At 40.0% G+C, this 17,877-nt stretch overlaps 1 protein-coding gene across 2 annotated transcripts in view; it reads left to right on the plus strand.

Moving 5' to 3' along the window:
- slc22a31 (solute carrier family 22 member 31) overlaps positions 1–17,877 on the plus strand; it is a 60,826-nt gene that overhangs the window by 28,513 nt on the left and 14,436 nt on the right. The window contains exons 4-8 of one of the 2 annotated variants that reach the window (XM_041192106.1): positions 2,442–2,610; positions 7,658–7,803; positions 9,830–9,938; positions 15,618–15,832; positions 17,805–17,837. In XM_041192106.1, coding sequence (XP_041048040.1) covers positions 2,442–2,610; positions 7,658–7,803; positions 9,830–9,938; positions 15,618–15,832; positions 17,805–17,837 — 672 coding nt within the window. The remainder of the gene's footprint in view (positions 1–2,441; positions 2,611–7,657; positions 7,804–9,829; positions 9,939–15,617; positions 15,833–17,804; positions 17,838–17,877) is intronic. The other variant, XM_041192108.1, reaches the window with a different exon arrangement.

Here is a 17,877-nt window from a genome sequence, read left to right on the forward strand (position 1 = left end):
TTCTCTGTAATCTCCTCAAGTTTCTCAATCCTCAACATAAACTGTCATTCTTGAGATCCCCGATTTTTAATCATCGCCCCATTGGTTGCTAAGTCTTCAGTTGCCTAGGCCCGAAGCTCTAGAATATCCTCCCTATACCTCTCCACCTCTCTCCCTCGCTTTCCTCCTTTTACGACACTCCTTAAAACATACTTTGACTCGGCTTTTGCTCATCTGATCTCTTTGTGTGGCTCGAGTTTTTTGATGTTTCTTTACTCCTTTGACTTGATTTGAAGATGAGTTTGTATGCTCTTGATCACAATCATCTGTTTAGTGTCACTGGTCCTGTCACTAGTCTATCTGCCTGCACAATACGTGTTCTTTTATCGTGTCATGTTTTGTTCTACAATCATCCTTTGAAATGCCTTGTGACATTCTATTGCGTTAAAGGTGCTTTATGAATATGTGTTATTTCTGCTAATCTTTTTATGTTGTATTAAGAGTGGTGAAATAGTTGCATATTTGAATGTAGTGCAAAATATTGTAGTGCCACCATATGCCTGGTGTTTTGCTGCATTTGATTCCTATTCTATCCTTTGCTGTCATTTTTGAACTCGCTACTTGCTTTCTTACAGATCTTTTCATTCCTCTACTAAATAGTTTGTCAAAGGTGGCCTAGAGTTTTTTGTTGTTTCTTTACTCCCTTGACTTGATTTGAAGATAAGTTTGTATGCTCTTGGTCAAAATCATCTGTTTAGTGTCACTGGTCCTGTCACTAGTCTATCTGCCTGCACAATACGTGTTCTTTTATCACTAGTAAGGCTTTGTGGCATTTGCATCCTTTAATATCAAGATGTTGCTGATTTAAAACCATATGAGCATGATGTTGGGAAACCAAGATTCTTTTAAGAGCTTTACTGAGTTTCTTTTTAAAAAGATTTGTGAACTTTATCAAGCTTCCAACTTTTCAAGACACTGGATTTTTTTTTTAAGTGCCGCGATGTATGCAGGCAAATACATAAACCAATATTTGTTCACTGTTCCCATAAACAGCAAAGAGGTGACTGGCAAAATAATCTTTTTTTATATAAAAAAAAATTCTCAATCCCTCTGTTTGCAAGCTTAGTAGTTATGGTACTGGATTAGCAGCAACCCATAGGTTGTAAGTTCAAAGCCCATCACGGTTGCTGAACTCTTATTTAAAAAACCCTCACCAATGTGCCTCCCTACCTAGCCTGGCATCTATGCAATCCCAGTCCCACATTATAGGCTTAGCTCTTAGTCCTTTCAGGGCAAATGCTGGTTTACCAGTATCTCAACATCTCAAACATAAGAAGTGCTGTTCTATCTACATCCTCCCTTTCCTTAAATGTGTTTTCAGCTATTTCCAGTTCCATGCTTTTCTCTGCCACCATTTTTATGCCACTCCTACAAGACAAATGATCTAACCAAAGTGACAAAAGGACTGTCAACCTCTCATCAGTTCTCTTAACCTCTGCAACACACAACATTGCCTTTATGCTGCAGCCATTTTATTGCCTAGATGTGCACTTAACAGTAAATTGTGCATTTCTAGCAAAGGCTCTTTCCATTACAGTGTCACCCCTTGAGTTCCCCAATGATCCATCTGGCCCCCCTTATCTTTCTCATTTACATGCAATCCCTTAGTTTTATCATCTATATTCATGGGATCTCCTTCCACATGCAGGCAGATGGCAATACATTCTTCTTTAAAACCTCTAGGCCCCTCTCCTGCATCTCTGTTGTTTGGCCGTATATTATTGTTTTGGATGAGCCTAAAGTCATTACCTTTGACCTATACCACAAGCTTTTTCTTTCTTTGACTGATTCCACTCTTTTTCCATGCCACTGTCTTTGACTGAACCACTTACATTTTCAACCTGAGCATCCTGTTTTACCCATTAAAAAAGACACGCGCTTTCACCTTCGTAACATCGCTGTGCCTCTGTCCCTACCTCACCCCGTATGGCATTGAAATCCTTCATGTATGCATTCCTCACCCTTTAGAGCAATTGCGTTAGCTTTCTCCTTGCCAACTTGCCATCTTCCACTACTTAAACTAATCCAAAACTCAGCTGCTTGTAGCCTATCCCTTACCATGTACCACTCACAATCCTTTCTTCACTGCCCTGCATTGGATTCCAGTCCACAAAAATCTAATTTAGAATTTTTGTTTTTTTAAAATCCATCCATCACCTAACTCATCTTTATATCTCTAACCTTCTGCAGCCCATAAGGCACCCTGCCCCTACCAAAATAAACTCCATTAACTCCAGTTTTTTGTACATCCACTTTTTCTGGCCTACTTTTAGTGAACATCTCTTTCAGTTCCATTCTTGGGAATTGCTTTGCAAGATTCTGCAGGGTACGTGTTTCTCATACTGGAAGCACAAAATGATTAGAACTTTTCGATTTCCAATGTTAACTTTTTTTCTGTCTAGGGTTGGAGATGTGTGACCCACCACACCGACTGATGATCACCATGATTGCCGGATCCTTTACAGTGAGTGGGAAGATGTTGCTGCTAGGATTAGCTGAATTATGCAAGGACTGGAGAATTTTGCAGGGTGTTGTCACTGCCCCTTTCATATTACTACTCATTTATTGGTGGTGAGTGCTTTAACAGTAAGTTCATCATCTGACTCAGTTAGAAAACAGTATAAACCACCAAATGCAAACTCTCTTCTTTTGCAGATTCTAAAATTGTAGACCGGTCAAATAATCTTCCTTTATAGTATTCTTGTATATTACAGGCATGGATGGAGTGGGCAGCTTTTAAATGTACAAAAAATATTTTTTTGTTTTAGAAACATAAAGAGAGTAATTTTTTTTTTTCAAAAGGCATTTTTTCATATTCAGATAATTCATTCTAACTTCTGAATTTCTCTTGTGGTTATGTTTAAAAACTTCCAATAGGATTGCTAATGTTGTCAACTATATTGCTTTGCTTTCATGTAGTTAAACATTCAACAACAACAGCTTTCCTTAATGTAATGCCTTTGTTGTAAAAAAAAACCTAGGCCAGAATTTTTGGCTCAGAGAGTGGGGGTGTGGCTCACTTGCCAAGGCGTAAAATGACACACGGTGACACGGGTAGGTATCCCGATGTCATCACTTGTCATTTAGATTTTCAGTTGGGTGGGTGCGCAGCCTACTCAGCTGTGCCCCCGCCAAACTGTCAAAGGCCTATTAAGGCCATTTAAATATCAATTAAAGTAATAAACTGAGCTGCCCGTCCAACCTTAAGGTTGGCGGGCAGGCAAAGAGCCCCAGGCGGCCTTTGCATTTTTCATGGAACCTCATCCATGGGCGGGACGAGATTTCATGAAGGGTTTATATATTAAATAATTTTTTTTCATATAATGTTCCTTGACATGTCCCAGCTCATGTGACACTGTCACATGAGGGGACATGTCTTAAAATATTTTCTTTTCTTTATTTAAAGTTTTAAAACTTAAACTAATCTCCCTGACGCACCTCTGTGCCTCAGGGAGATTTCTGCTCTCTTTAGAGCGCATGCGTCGGGGGGCCCTGCTTCAGGGAACCCCCCCCACCCGCCACCCCGGCCTGCCCACACAGGGAGTACACAGTGCTTCCAGGTGCACGTCACGCTGGGCGGGCCTTAATTGGCTCTTCCATGTAAAATGGTGGCGCGGACCCGACCGGGGGGGTGCTGTGTTCTGCCGTCATTGAGGATTGGAATGTTCTTTAAACCACCACCTCCCCATTAGTTGTTTAATTACCCACCACCATTCACAGCTGGTGATGGCAGGTCTTAAGGGCTTTGATCTGATCCATTGCTTGTGGATTCATGTAATTCATCTATGCTATGCTACTTCTGATGTTTAGCATGTAACTCTTTCGAATACAAACACATTTTCCATCTGTTCCTATTCAGATGAAGTTACATTGTTTCATAGTTTGCCATTGTGAGATTTGAACTCTTGATCTTGGGGTTACAAGCCCAGTACCATAACCACTTGGCTATTTAGGCCAAGCATGTTTAGCATGTATATGCTCCCTTGTTTTAGCTTCACTTGATTGGCTGTTCATTTGTTTAGGTCCGCCTGGTGCTACTCCAGGCATGCTTTTCTACACACTAATTTAGGGCTGATCCTCCAGCTTAATGGTATTAACAGAGTGAGAAATGAGCCAGGTCATGAAGTTACAGGTTGTGGTGGAATATAATTCTGCTGGTGGCCCGCAAAGCATCCTGGATACCTACTGGAGTGTGTAATTTTCTAAACTGCACACTGTATGAGCACAACTGTGCAGAAGTGCCAAACTGTTAAAAGATAATTGGCCTTATGCTTTTTTAATGTAAGAGGGTATGCTGTTGAACACCAGTTGAAAATAAATATCATGAAACTATGGGTGGTGGCAATTAGTAGCAGTCATTTGATGTTCAATAATGATGGCAACATGTCTTTGCTGTTAGTGAGCTACTAGCACCAAAGATCTAAGATTATGACCAGATGCCATTTTATGATTCTCTTGCACGCACACACCATAACATGATAAGGGAGACGGGTCTGAATTGTCTGTGCACAGGAATCCTGGTTTTTGCAGGTAAAGGAAATGAGTTTGTTCCCGAGAACCCTGATCTGTTACTGGATAAGGGAGATGGGTGCGTAAGACTTTGTGCCCGGGACCCTGGCCATGCTGAAAAAAGGAGACACACTATTTAAGCTTTTCATCTTGAGCTCATCAGGACAGCTCGCAAGTTAAACCAACAGTAAAGGGAACAACAATTTATACTGCTTGAGAAAAGAGTGCTGATTAGGCAAGTGGGCTCTGGTAAGAGGCATTGCCTTGGAGACTGCAGCAGAGAAGGGTTAACTTGCAGCTTCTGTTCAAATTTGAACCAGGCAGGACAACTCTGGTCAAGGCATTGCCATGGGGAATGAACCAGGGAACGGTTGTCCCCCAAGCTTTGTTTAGTTAGAAAAGGCGCAATGCGTGGATATGCTCCTTCTGTCTGCAAAGGAGAGCATGCACAAGTGAGCCACACTGTGAGCCCAACTAATGATCTTAAATTGGTTTTCATTGTAATTCTTAGCAGTCAGGATTGGTTAGCTTATGTTGGTCCACACATTGCTATAGTATTGGACAATCAGAGTCTACCTGCCTGGTTTGAATTTGAACCAATGCTGGGCAGCTAACTATTCTCTGCGACATTCTCCATGGCAATGCTTCAATCTATCAATCAATCAGCACTCTCTTCTCAAGCAGTATAAATTGTTGTTCCCTTTACTGTTAGTTTACCTTCCGAGCTGTCTTGATGAATGCAAGACTAAAAGCTTCAATAGCATGTCTTTTTTTTCCAGTAATACTCAAGCTCTTTACTACCAAAACTACTATTTGAACCTTGGCCTGTTACAGGTTTTTTTTTTCAGGATACATGAGAAGTCTAGAGGAACTGAGTGACCATGGAGTACATGTCCACAGATCCCTGAAGGTAGCTGGGCAGTTAGATAAGGAGGTCAAGAAAGCATATAGGATAGCTGCCTTTATTAGCTAAGATACAAAATATAAAAAGTTATCCTGGAACTCTAATTAAGCACTAGGCCTCAGCTGGAGTACTGCATGCAGTTTGATTTGCACTGCAAAGATACAAAGGTGAATTAGGGGATGTTGCCTGGACTGGAGAATTTTAGTTATAGGTAGGCTAGGGTTGTTTTCTTTGGAACAGAGCAGGCAGAGGGGAGACCTAATTGGTGTATAAAATTGAGTGGTATAGGTAGAGTTAATAGGAAGGCCTTTTTTCCCTTGGTTAGGGGGCCCATAACTAGGGGGCATAGGTTTAGGGTGAGAGGTAAGAAATCTTTTCATTCTGAGGGTGGTGGGGATCTGGAACTTACTCATTGTTACTATGGTAAAGGCAGAAACCCTCATAACATTTAAAAAGTATTTGGAAAAGCATCTGAAATGCTGTAATCTACAAGGCTCTGGACCAGAGCTGGAAAGTGTGATTAGGCTAGATTGTTACTTGTGTGCTAGCACAGACATAATGGTCTGAATGGCCTCTTCTGTGCTGTAAATTTCTATGACTCTATAGCAACAGTTATATAATTCAGAATGTTGTGACTGCAGGGACCCAGTTAAGGAAATTTTGCTTGGTCTTGATGACAACTCTAATACCTTAAAAATTGTTGAACTCCATACATTGCTATTCTCTTAAGATAATTCCATATGAAATTACCTCTTGGTTTTTTAAAATGTTTAATAGATGCAAGTTTGTAAGCTGGGAGCTTGTGAGCTTAATGGCTAAACCATTAAGACCTGCCACTCTTATTTGGAATTCCAAAATCTTTTAGACCTCGCCAGCTGCGAAATCCTGATGATGTGTGTTGGATTGCTGGGTAGTATGTCCTGCATTATTTTGGGCACTATCTAGAATGTTGAAACCTGATTTTTAGAATTTCAAGAAAGTTGAATATGGGATGGGACTTCCCTCAGGATTTCAGTTCCCTGTTCTACTGCCCATTTCCACATTGAAGAAGCTGCATGGGTGTCAGCACTTGCATCCTGTTGGATCTGAGACTGAGCCTTGAAAGGAGTACACATTATGGATATTATTTTGTTTCAATTTGTACATTGATGATCATTTCAGTATGTCACCAAAATTTATGCTGTAAGACCCCTTTTTATAAGAGAGAGGAGCTGAGGGGACACTGCAAGTTTTTATGGATATGGATTCACATGATTTATCCATGTTGCCCTACCCTTCCTCCAACCCACCCTTTTCCAAAGTTGATGGTTAAGACATTTATAAAACAAAAAGTAAAGTTGAAAGCATAGTTCCTGACTTTCTGGTATTGGCCCATCCATGAAATGTGCTAGTGATATCATGTCCTGGAATATAGTTGAAAATATTAGCTAGAATTTTCTACTCATCCAAATGAATAGATGAAATGTGACAATTATCTCATTCTGGTGTAAAATGTATGATTCGTTTACAATAGGATTAACTTCATTATGCAATTCTTTGACCCATTAAGCAATCATGTTCCAAAATAAGCATTAAATTTTAAAAGAACTCTCTCTGTACTACCTAAAAAAACGTTCTGTAATACTTTAAAGCTTGCTGGAAACCTGTGTATTGAATCTTCACAATTGCTAGACTGAACTGACAGTGAGTATGAATTCACACCTTTCATTGACTTGGGTTCAAAACTTTGACTAGCTGAGAACTTTTTTAGTTGTGTGCTTGCATCAGAATTGGGAGGAATATTTGATTTCATGGTAACTACTGAAGACACATTTAATGGATTGATCGTCTGAAGTGCCATATCTGGCTGGAACTATCAACGTGATAGACCAACAGATTTAAATATACTTATCATAAATAAGTAATATAAATCTCTCCTGTTAGGGCTGTTGTCATTTTGCCAGCCTACTCAATGGCATGAGAGTGCCTGAGGGCAGCTTCATTCTCAACCTTAAGTACCCATCCCATTTCATTCCCAAAATGGTAATGGCATGACCTGCTCAGCATTGGTCACTGCAGAAGTAAGTATTTTTAATAGATTCTTTTATATTCTTTCCTTTTGGTGAAAATTGTTTTCTTCAATTGAATCAATAACATTTTTAGTAACATTTTAATAAACTAATTTTCCAATTATGAAACTAAATCATGTCTTTTGAACAATTACAGCATTCCGGCTTTATTCCCAGAGTCTCCACGCTGGCTTCTTGCAACCAGACAGATTGCGAAGTGTAAGCAAATACTGCGAAGTATAGCAGCTAGTAATGGTGTCAGCATGGATGATGAATTATACACCCCATGCAATGTGTTTAATGGTATGTGACACGCTGTGAATTTGTAATGGAAAACCCGATTGAGCTCCATTAGTGTGTTTTAACACATTAGTATAGAACAAGTCCACCAAGCTTGTTCCTTACCTAACGTGCATTTCATTTTCCCACTTAGCTGCATGTAGAAAGCTCTACATAAATAAACTTGACAAGCCATCCATACCCCTGCTTCCTCCACCATCCCTCTATCTCCACAGTTCCACAAACATTTTCTGGTTGCAGTTCATCTGCAAGCACACAAACAGTTATGCTCTGTTTAATATTTGATTTCAATTTATTCTCGTAACCTACAATTGTGGACAGGATATTGAGAATGGTGGGATGACACCGGAACTCCTGACGTCACCCCACGTCATTTCATTTTCCAGGTCAGCGGGGGCGCAGCCAAATCAGCTGTGCGCCCACTGACCTGTCAACGGCCATTTGAGGCCATTTAAAAAGTAATTGAACTCGTTTAAGGACCTGCCCATCCAACCTTAAGGTTTTTGAAAGTTTAATTAAAATTGATGGACATTTCCCAACTCGTGACAGAGTCACATGAGGAGACACGTCAGGGAAATTTTATTTTTCTATATTTAACATTTTTGAATTTGTCGCCGATCCCCCAGAGGCAACACTTTGCCTCAGGGAGATGAGCGCACTCTTTCATGCGCATGCGCGAAAGAGTGCACCCTTGGCTTAGGGAATCCACCCCCCCGCACAAGGGGCGCATAGCGCTTCCTGGCGGACATCATGCCTTAATTGGCCCACCGACGTAAAATTGCGGCGCGCCCCCAATTGAGGGTGCTGATCGGAGGCATGCCTGCACGTGCCAGCTCCTGAACTCTTTCTCTCTCTCTCTCTCTCTCTCTCTCTCTCTCTCTCTCTCTCTCTCTCTCTCTCTCTCTCTCTCCTCTCTCTTCCCCCCCCCCCCCCCCCCCCACCCTGCACAACGGGGGGAAATTTCTGCCATATGTTTTCAACCATGTGTATCTGAAACAAAACTGGCTGGAGATGCAACAAATCTGTCAGCAACTAGAGAAGAACAAAGGCAGGTTAATATTTTGAATGACCTTCCAATGAACTGAAGCAAAGATGAAAAAGTACTTCATAGAATTTTCTGAGGTTAGGTGACTACTCTTCGAAGTAATGCCTTGTAAAACACTTTGGAAAGTTTGAGCAACATAATTTGAAATATAAATACACATTTTTCTCTTTAAACCTCTTATTAGTCTGTTAACTGTTGTCTGCTAAAGAAGCAGATATTAAGATGGTTGACCAAAAGAGGTAGATGTTGAGAAGGATCTGAAAGGACTAGCGGGGCAGTGGGATTTAGGAAGGAAGTTCCAGCGTATGTGGAAGCATGGTTGCTAGTAGTGGACATTTTATTTATTCTTGGGATGTAGACATAACTAGTAAGGCTGACGTATTGTCCATCCCTAGTTTCCCTGAATGACTGAGAGGCATACTGGACTGTTTTAGAGGGCAGTTAATCAATTATACTGGACCAGAATCACATATAGGCAAAAACTGGGTACGGGTGACTGTTTTCCATCCCTAAAAGAGGTTAATGAACCAGTTTTGGGTGTTTGTGACAATCCAACACCTTCAAGGTGATTTACTCTTTCTAGCTTATTATTTCCAGATCATCAAATTGCCATCTCTTTTAGTTATGAACATGCCTTTTAACATTTTAGAGACCAGTGTCACATTTCTCCTCAATGTTCTGCTCTCCACTGAAAACAAATTCAGTTCTTTGAGTCTCTCCTAATAACTTTAGCCATAAATTTGAAAACAAAGCTGAATGCATCAGGCAGACTGCACCTATGGAGACAAGTTAACATTTCAGGAATATAAACCACAATGTTAATGTTCTTTTTAAATAGGGACAGTTGGGCACACTATTCAAAATATGTTATGAGGATCTTAAAATAAAGCCTGTTATTACATGAATATCTTCCTTCAGTGCATTAAAGATTATTACTGAGAGCTTTGCCTCCTTCTTCCCCTACCCCACCCCCACCGCCCTCAGAGATGGATTCCATGTTTGGCGAGTATACGCAGCCTCGCCTGTATACTTTTTGCGATATGGTGACCACGCGAGTCATTTGGAAGAACATCTTGATACTGGGGTTTACCACGTAAGTAAAGCTGTTTAATAATAAACTTGTTCTGCTACCCAAGATCCACTTGTTTTATTTCAGAAATGGGTTGAAATATTGCCCTGCAATCTTGGATGCACATTGATCAGTTTGCACCTCTAATGTGGTGTAACAATGACTTGCATTTATGTAGCACCTTTATTCTCGAAAAAAAACCCTAATATGACATACAGATTTAATCAAAAATATGGATAGGAAACCAAAGGAGCAGATATTAAGATGGTTGACCAAAAGAGGTAGCTGTTAAGGGGGATCTGAAAGTGCTAGATGGGCAGTGGGATTTAGGAAGGAATAGGAGGGGAAAGCATGGTTGCTAACTGGGAGGCTTACTGAACTATTTTAGAGTACAGTCAGTCAACTACTCTGGACTGGAGTCACATGTAGGCAAAACTGGGTAAGGGTGACCCTTTTCTTTCCTTAAAAGGCATTAATGAATCTGTTTGGTTCATTGATTAATGAATTAGACAGTTCAACACCTTCAAGGTGACTTACTACTTATTTCCAGATTATCAAACTGCCTTCATGATGTACAGGTGGCCAGAAAGTATGTGTGTTGGGGCCCAGGTTGTGGCGGGGTGGCATTGTATGATTGGCTTAAGTTACAGAGAGAATGAGAATGAAAATGTAAAATTTGAGGCAATATGGAACTTTATTTGCAGTCACAGAGTAAGTTGAGATAATCAGCATTCTGGTTCAAAAACCAAGATGGTGACACTGAGACTGATGCAGTCATTGGCAAGGGATCAGAGTTTCTGGCAGGGGCCAGAGATGAGGATGGCTTTAGTCTTTCCAGTACTTAGTTGAAGAAAGTTGTTGCCGTACTGCTTGTCTGCCCTCTAATTTTGGGTGTGCTGCAAAGATAGTGGCTGGTGGAATGGTGAAAAGAGGTGATAGAGCACTGGAGCTGTGTGTCATCGGCATTGATATTTAGACTGAGCCCATGTTTTTGGACAATGTCACCATGGAGAAGCATGTGAATGAGGGGGAAACCAAGGATAAATCATTCTAGAACAATGCTGGTTCTGGAAGAGAATCCATTGCTAGAGATTCATAGGCTTTGATCAAATAGGTTAAAACCCAGCCAAATGAGGTCAGCCCTGCCAAGTTGGACAGCAGTAGATAGGAATTGGGGAAGGATGATGTTGTTGATCATATCAAAAGCTGCAGAAAGACTGAGTGTGTGATGCAGCATGGCTATAGTTACAGAGAATATGTGAAAAGAGTTTGAATGTTCTTAACCTAGTTTCTTGTGAACACAAAAGCACATATTATTTCTTGGAATGCAACCTTTCAAGTTGTAAAGTTGGCTGTTATTAGGAACCGTGACTTAGATGCAGTTAGACTGCAGTTCCTTTGAAACAAAACGGATGAACTGATGGTGCAAATAGAGATAAATAAGTATGATCTAATTGCCATTACAGAGACAAAGCTGCAGGATGGCTTAAATTGAGACCTGAATATAGAAGGAGATGTAACTTTTAGGAAGGATAGGAAGTTAGGAAAAGGTGGGGTGTTGGGGTGGCTCTGTTAATAGAAGACAACATTAGCACATCGAGAGAGATGACCTAAGTTCAGGAAACCAGGATATAGAAGTGGTTTGGGTAGAGATGAGGAATGATAAAGGCAAGAAGTCACTTGTGGGAGTAGTGTACAGGCCCCCTAATAGTAATCACACGGTAAGACGGGGTATCGAAGAAGAAATAGTAGGAGCTTGCAGAAAGGTGCGGTGATTTTAATGTAGATTATAGACTGGAACAACCAGATGGGCAGTAACGTAGATGACGAATTTATAGAGTGTTTTCAGGATAATTTCTTAGATCAGCATGTTCTGGAGCCAACCAGGGAGCAGGCTATATGAGACCTGGTATTGTGCAACAAGGATTATTCATGACCTCCTAGTGAAGGTGTCCCTACGTAGCAGTGATTGTGCTAATGTTGTCTTCTATTAACAGAGCCACCCCAACCCCCCACCTTTTCCTAACTTCCTATCCTTCCTAAAAGTCACATCTCCTTCAATATTCAGGTCTCAATTTAAGCCATCCTGCAGCTTTGTCTCTGTAATGGCAATTAGATCATACTTATTTATCTCTATTTGCACTATCGATTCATCTGTTTTGTTTAGAATGCTACATATTATGATATTAAATTTTACATCCAGTTTGAGGGAGAGAAAATGGCTCCAAGACTGGTACTTTAAACTGAAATAAGGGCAATTACAAGTGCATGAAAGCAGAGCTAGCAAAAGTGAACTAGAAATTTAGGATAAGGGATAGGTCCATAGAAATGCAGTGACAGACATTTATGGGGATATTTCAAAATATACAGAATAGATACATTCCAACGAGAAAATTCGAAGGGGGCAATCCACCATACATGGTTAACTAAAAACGTTAAAGATAGTAGCAAACTTAAAGAAAAGGCACAGATGGGTGGCAGGTCAGAAGATTGGATAGAAAATAAAGAACAGCAAAGAATGACAAGATTAAGGCGGGAAAAATTAGAGTACAAGAGAAAGCTAGCTAGAAATATAAAGCCAGAGTTTCTATAGATTTTTTAAAAAAGTTAAAGTGAGCATTGATCCTATAGAAAGTGATCCTGAGGAACTAGTAAAGGAAAATAAGGAGATGGCAGATGAATTGAACTGATATTTTGCATCAGTATTCACCATAGAGGATACAAGTAACATCCCAGAAGTAGCTGTAAATCAGGAATTGGAAGGGAGGGAGGAAATCAGGAAAATTGCAATCACCAGGGATGTGATACTTGTCAACTCGTAGATCCAATGAGTTGTCAAGTTCCTGGGTTCTGATGGATTTCATCCTAGGGTCTTGAAACAAGTGGCTAGTGAGATAGTTGATGCATTGGTTTTAATTTTCCAAAATTAATTCAATCCGGGGAAGGTTCCATTAGATTGGAAAATAGCAAATGTAACTCCTTTATTCAGAAAGGGAGGGAGACAAAAAGCAGGAAACTATAGGCTTAACATCTGTCATAGGGAAAATGTTAGAAGCTATTATTAAAGACCTTATAAAAGAGTACTTGGAAAAATTCAAGGTAATCGGGCAGAGTCAACACGGTTTTATGAGAGGGAAATCATATTTAACCAGTTTATTGGAGTTCTTTGAACAAATAACAGGTGCTTTGGATAAAGGGGAACTGGTGGATGTACTGTACTTAGATTTTCAGAAGATATTTGATAAGATGCCTCATCAAAGGTTATTGTGTAAAATAAAAGCTCGTGGTGTAGAGGGTAAGTTATAGGTGTGGATAGAAGATTGGCTAGCTAACATGCTAGGAGGAGGCATAAGTGGGACTTCTTCTGGTTGGCAGAATGTGACAAGTAGTGTGACACAGGGAACAGCATTGGAGCCTCAATTCTTTACAATTTGTATAAATGATTTGGATGAAGGGATTGATGGTATAATTGCTAAATTTGCTGATGACACAATGATAGGTAAGAAAGTAAGTTGTGGACATGAGGCTACAAAAGGATATATGTAGGTTAGGTGAGTGGGCAAAGATCTGGCAAATGGAGTATAATGTGGGAAAATGTGAGGTTGTCCGTTTTGTCAGGACAAATAAGAGGCATATTATCTAAAAGGTGAGAGATGCAGAGGGATCTGGGTGGCCTAATGCATGAATTGCAGAAGGGTAATTTGCAGGTGCAGCAAATAATTAATAAAGCAAATAAAATGTTATCATTTATTGCAAGGGGAATCGAATACAAGAATAGGGAGGTTATGCTTCAGTTATACAGGGCACTGGTGAGACCACATCTGGAATACTGTGCACAGTATTGGCCCACTTATTTAAAGAAAGATGTAAATGCATTTACAAGCAATTCACAGAAGGTTTATTAGATTAATACCTGGAATGGGCAGTTGTCTTATGAGGGAAGGCTGCACAGGCTAGGCTTGTTTTCACTGGTGTTTAGAAGAGTAAGAGGCAACTTGACTGAAACATATTAGATCCTGAAGGGACTTGACAGGGTAGATGTGGAAAGGATGTTTCCTCTTGTGGGAGGATCTCTAACTCGGCCACCCTTTTAGAATAAGGGGTCCATTTTGGACAGAGAAGAGGAAAAAAAATTCTCCGAGGGTTGAGAGACTTTGGAATTCTCTTCCTCAAAAGACTGTTGAAGCAGAGTCCTTGAATATCTTTAAGGCAGAGGTAGAAAGATCCTTGATAAGCTAGGGGGTGAAAAGTTATTGGGAGTTGGCAGGAATGTGAAGTTGAGCTTAAAATCAGATCAGCCCTGATCTTACTGAATGGTGGAGCAGGCTCGAGAGGCTGAATGACCTAGTCCTGCTCCTAATTTGTATATTCTTATGGAAAGTGTAGCATTCACTACCCATTGGTCTTCTAGGGCAATTCCTGTTCCCAAAGAAAGGTACTTCGGCTAATTGATACCTTGAGCACTTAATTACACAATACATTAAACTACATTTAAATAACTTCAAAAGTTTAAGTTTCCTCAAGCCACATAGTAACTTGTATAATATACACATTCCTTCCTTCTCATCTATAAACACAGTGACAAAGTATTTATTTAGCATCTCTTATAGCAGATAGTAAGGTAACTTCCTCGATCCTTTATTGGCTTCATTGCTTTTTGGCTATCCACTTGCTCTGGGTGATAAAAGTAGCATGAGACATTTTTTTATCTTACATATTGACTACTGGTCTTGTCTTACATACTTTAAAGTTCTTTCTTTTATGCCATCAGTTTCTCAGTATTCTTTGCTCTCTAGCTTACCACTACTAGTGTCCTTGACTTAACAAGGGGTTGACCTTCTTTGAAGTCATAAATTGTTACTGCTCTTGTGATTTGTGACCAACGTTGACATAATATTCTTTGGTATATCTTTTGGAAAAAATAAATTGCTATTACTTAATAATAATTTGGTTAAATTGAATAAAGTTTTCTCCCTGTTAATAAATCAAATGGAGAATTCAGGAGGAACGACTTTACCCAGAGAGTCGTTAGAATGTGCAATCCACGAACACAAAGCTGAGTACCTTAAATGGATCTAAGGGGAGCTTAGATAAGCACATAAAGCCAAAAAGGACAGAAGGAAGAAATTGCTGATAAGATTAGATTAAGAGGGCGAGAGGAGGCTTTTTTGGAGTATAAGCAACAGCCTAGACCTGTTGGGCCAGATGACCTGTTTCTGCATTGTAAACTATATTTCTATGTAGTTTTTAGTTCTTTAGGAAAATCTCTACTGTTCCTAATGGTACTGATTATATTTTTTACTGGTGGCATTCTACAGATGTTGACAGCGCTCTAATAATTTTCCCAAGTCATCAGTCTTCATGTATAAGCCTGGAGAGTGAACAATAGTGTCTATTGGACCATGGAGGGCACTCTCCAGGCTCATAATTGAGACTGGAAGAAATTCTACTAAACAATAAAAAATGGCTTCCCACACTCTTGTTCAAGAAATAAAAAATCTTAATCTGAAGACAAATTGGTACTTTCACCTTTCACTGAGATTTAAAGTTGACTGGTTTATGTAAAATAAAAATGCCTATTTATTACTATCTTACCACTATCTATGATTCTACTTTCCCTTCTCTGAATTTTGATCCTGGTTAATGTGTTAGCCATTGCAAGGAGTCCACTGAGAGGGAATAACCTTATTCATTTCATCTCAGGTTCATTGGCAGTGGAATCCAGAATTGTTTTTCCCAAAACCTCGTTGCTTATAGCCCCAGGTTCCACTTGAGCTATTTGGTCATTACTGGTGCTGAAGGTGTGGCCCTCCTTTTCCTATATTTTACCGTGAACAAGTTTGGCCGACGTGGTATTCTACTGCTGTCAACAATCATCACAGGAATGTCGTCACTATTGTTGCTTGCTCTTATACAATGTAAGTATAGGTGATTGCTACAGATTTTTAGCATGGAATAGAAACATGTTTGAATTTCTAACACATAACTATAATATTTGTAGTGTCTGTTGCCATTAATTGTAGTTCCTGGTGAGAAATTTTATAATAACTACAAAAACCTACTCTACTGGATCATCTAGATAAAGTCATCTGGGACAACAATCTTTCAGAATGGTATAAGTGAAATATTTTGGCTTGTGTAAAAAGAGAAAAGGAGCAAAGCGATGGGTCTTGGATTGATTTTAATCTCTTCCAACTTTGCACACAGTTGCTAAATTGCAAACAGAAGTGAAAAGGTTGCTTAGATTGCAAAAATGACAGACTTACTGTGCAATTCTACAAAAAATTGCTGTTCAAGAACGTAATGGGAACGTTGCTGGATTCTATGGGTGAGATTGTCATGGTTGACCTATGGTGACTGGTAACCAAACCGAGGACCTAAAACAAACCACTAATTTCTAGGATAGGCAATGGAACAACTGCTGAAAGGTAATAGTGCTCAAAAGCTTTCCACTATACATATAGATTAGGAAGTTCTAGGTTTTATCCCTGACTTTTACTGCCTTAGTGAATATCACCTGAGCTTTGGTAAAGCCACAGTCCAATGGTTTGTGCATATTGGCCAGAGTTCTTGCTCCTAATCACCTCAATGACTACCCCATGAAAAATGTATCTGGTGGATGTTGGTTAGGGGCACAATTACTGTTGCCAGTAGGCAAGGGAGGATGAAATAAAGAAAATTTTTGGTAAAATTGAAGTCCATGGGAATCTGAGGGTAGGAAAGCTCTCCACTGATTGGAGTCATACTGAATATAAAGGAAAATGGTTCTCCTTGTTGCAGGCTAATCAGCTGAGCTCCAGGGCATCACTACAGGAATTCATCAGGGCATTGCCCTGAGCTCAAATATCTTCCCTCCAACATAAGTTCAGAAGTGGCGATGTTCATTGATGATTGTAGCGTGTTCAGCACCATTCCCAATTTTTCAGGTAATGAAACAGTCCGTGACTCCATGCAGCAAGACATGGACAACATTTAGGCTTGGCTTGATAAATGGCAAGTAACATTTGTGCCACATCAATTGTCAACAGTGACCATCTCTAACAAGAGAGAATCTAACCACCTCACCTTGATATTCAATGACATGACAATCACCAAATCCCCTACTATCAACATCCTGTGGGTCACCACTTACCAGAAACTTAACTGGACCAGTCCTACAAATACTGTGGCCACAAGACTAGATCAGAGTTTGGTTATTCTGCGGTGAATGACTCACCAGATTCCCCAAAGCCTTTCCACCATCTACAAGGTACAAGACAGGAATGCGATGGAATATGTTGCACTTGTCTTGACAAGCACAGCTCAAAGAATGCTCAAGAAGCTCAAACCCTCTGAGGCAAAGCAACTGCTTGATCAGCACCCTATCCACCACCTTAAACATTCACCTTTCCACCACTGGCGCACCATGGTTGCAGTGTGTACCATCTACATGATGCACTGCAGCAACTCACCAAGACTTCTTGGACAGCAACTTCCAAAACTGTGACCTGCACCAGCTAGAAGATCAAGGGCAGTAGGTGCTTGGGAACACCACCAGTTGCCAGTTCTCCTCCAACTCAATCCTTCTAACTTGAACATATTACTTAATCTTTCCTGAGTCAAAATCTTGTAACTCTACCGCATCAAAATTGTGAGTGTACCTACACCACATGGACTGCAATGGTTCAAGAACGCAGCTCACCATCACTTTCTCAAGAGCAATTAGGGGTGGGTAATAAATGTTGGGCTTGCCAGCAATGTCCATACCCTGTATGTGAATAAAAATAACCTTGGTAAGTTGGTAGAAGTCCCTTTAAAAAATAAGGTGCTATTTCTACCATTTCTCTGACATTTGTGTAATTTCCCTGGTTACCAGTTTATTCTGAAGTTCTATTTTTATTTTTCAACTAGTGCCACTCAAGTATACGAAAAATGAACTTTGGGGTACGTGAATAAAACCTTATTTGAGGAGCTAGTGTTAAGT

This window comes from Carcharodon carcharias, chromosome 7, assembly GCF_017639515.1.
Source record: "Carcharodon carcharias isolate sCarCar2 chromosome 7, sCarCar2.pri, whole genome shotgun sequence".
NCBI classification, from domain to species: Eukaryota; Metazoa; Chordata; class Chondrichthyes; order Lamniformes; family Lamnidae; genus Carcharodon; species Carcharodon carcharias.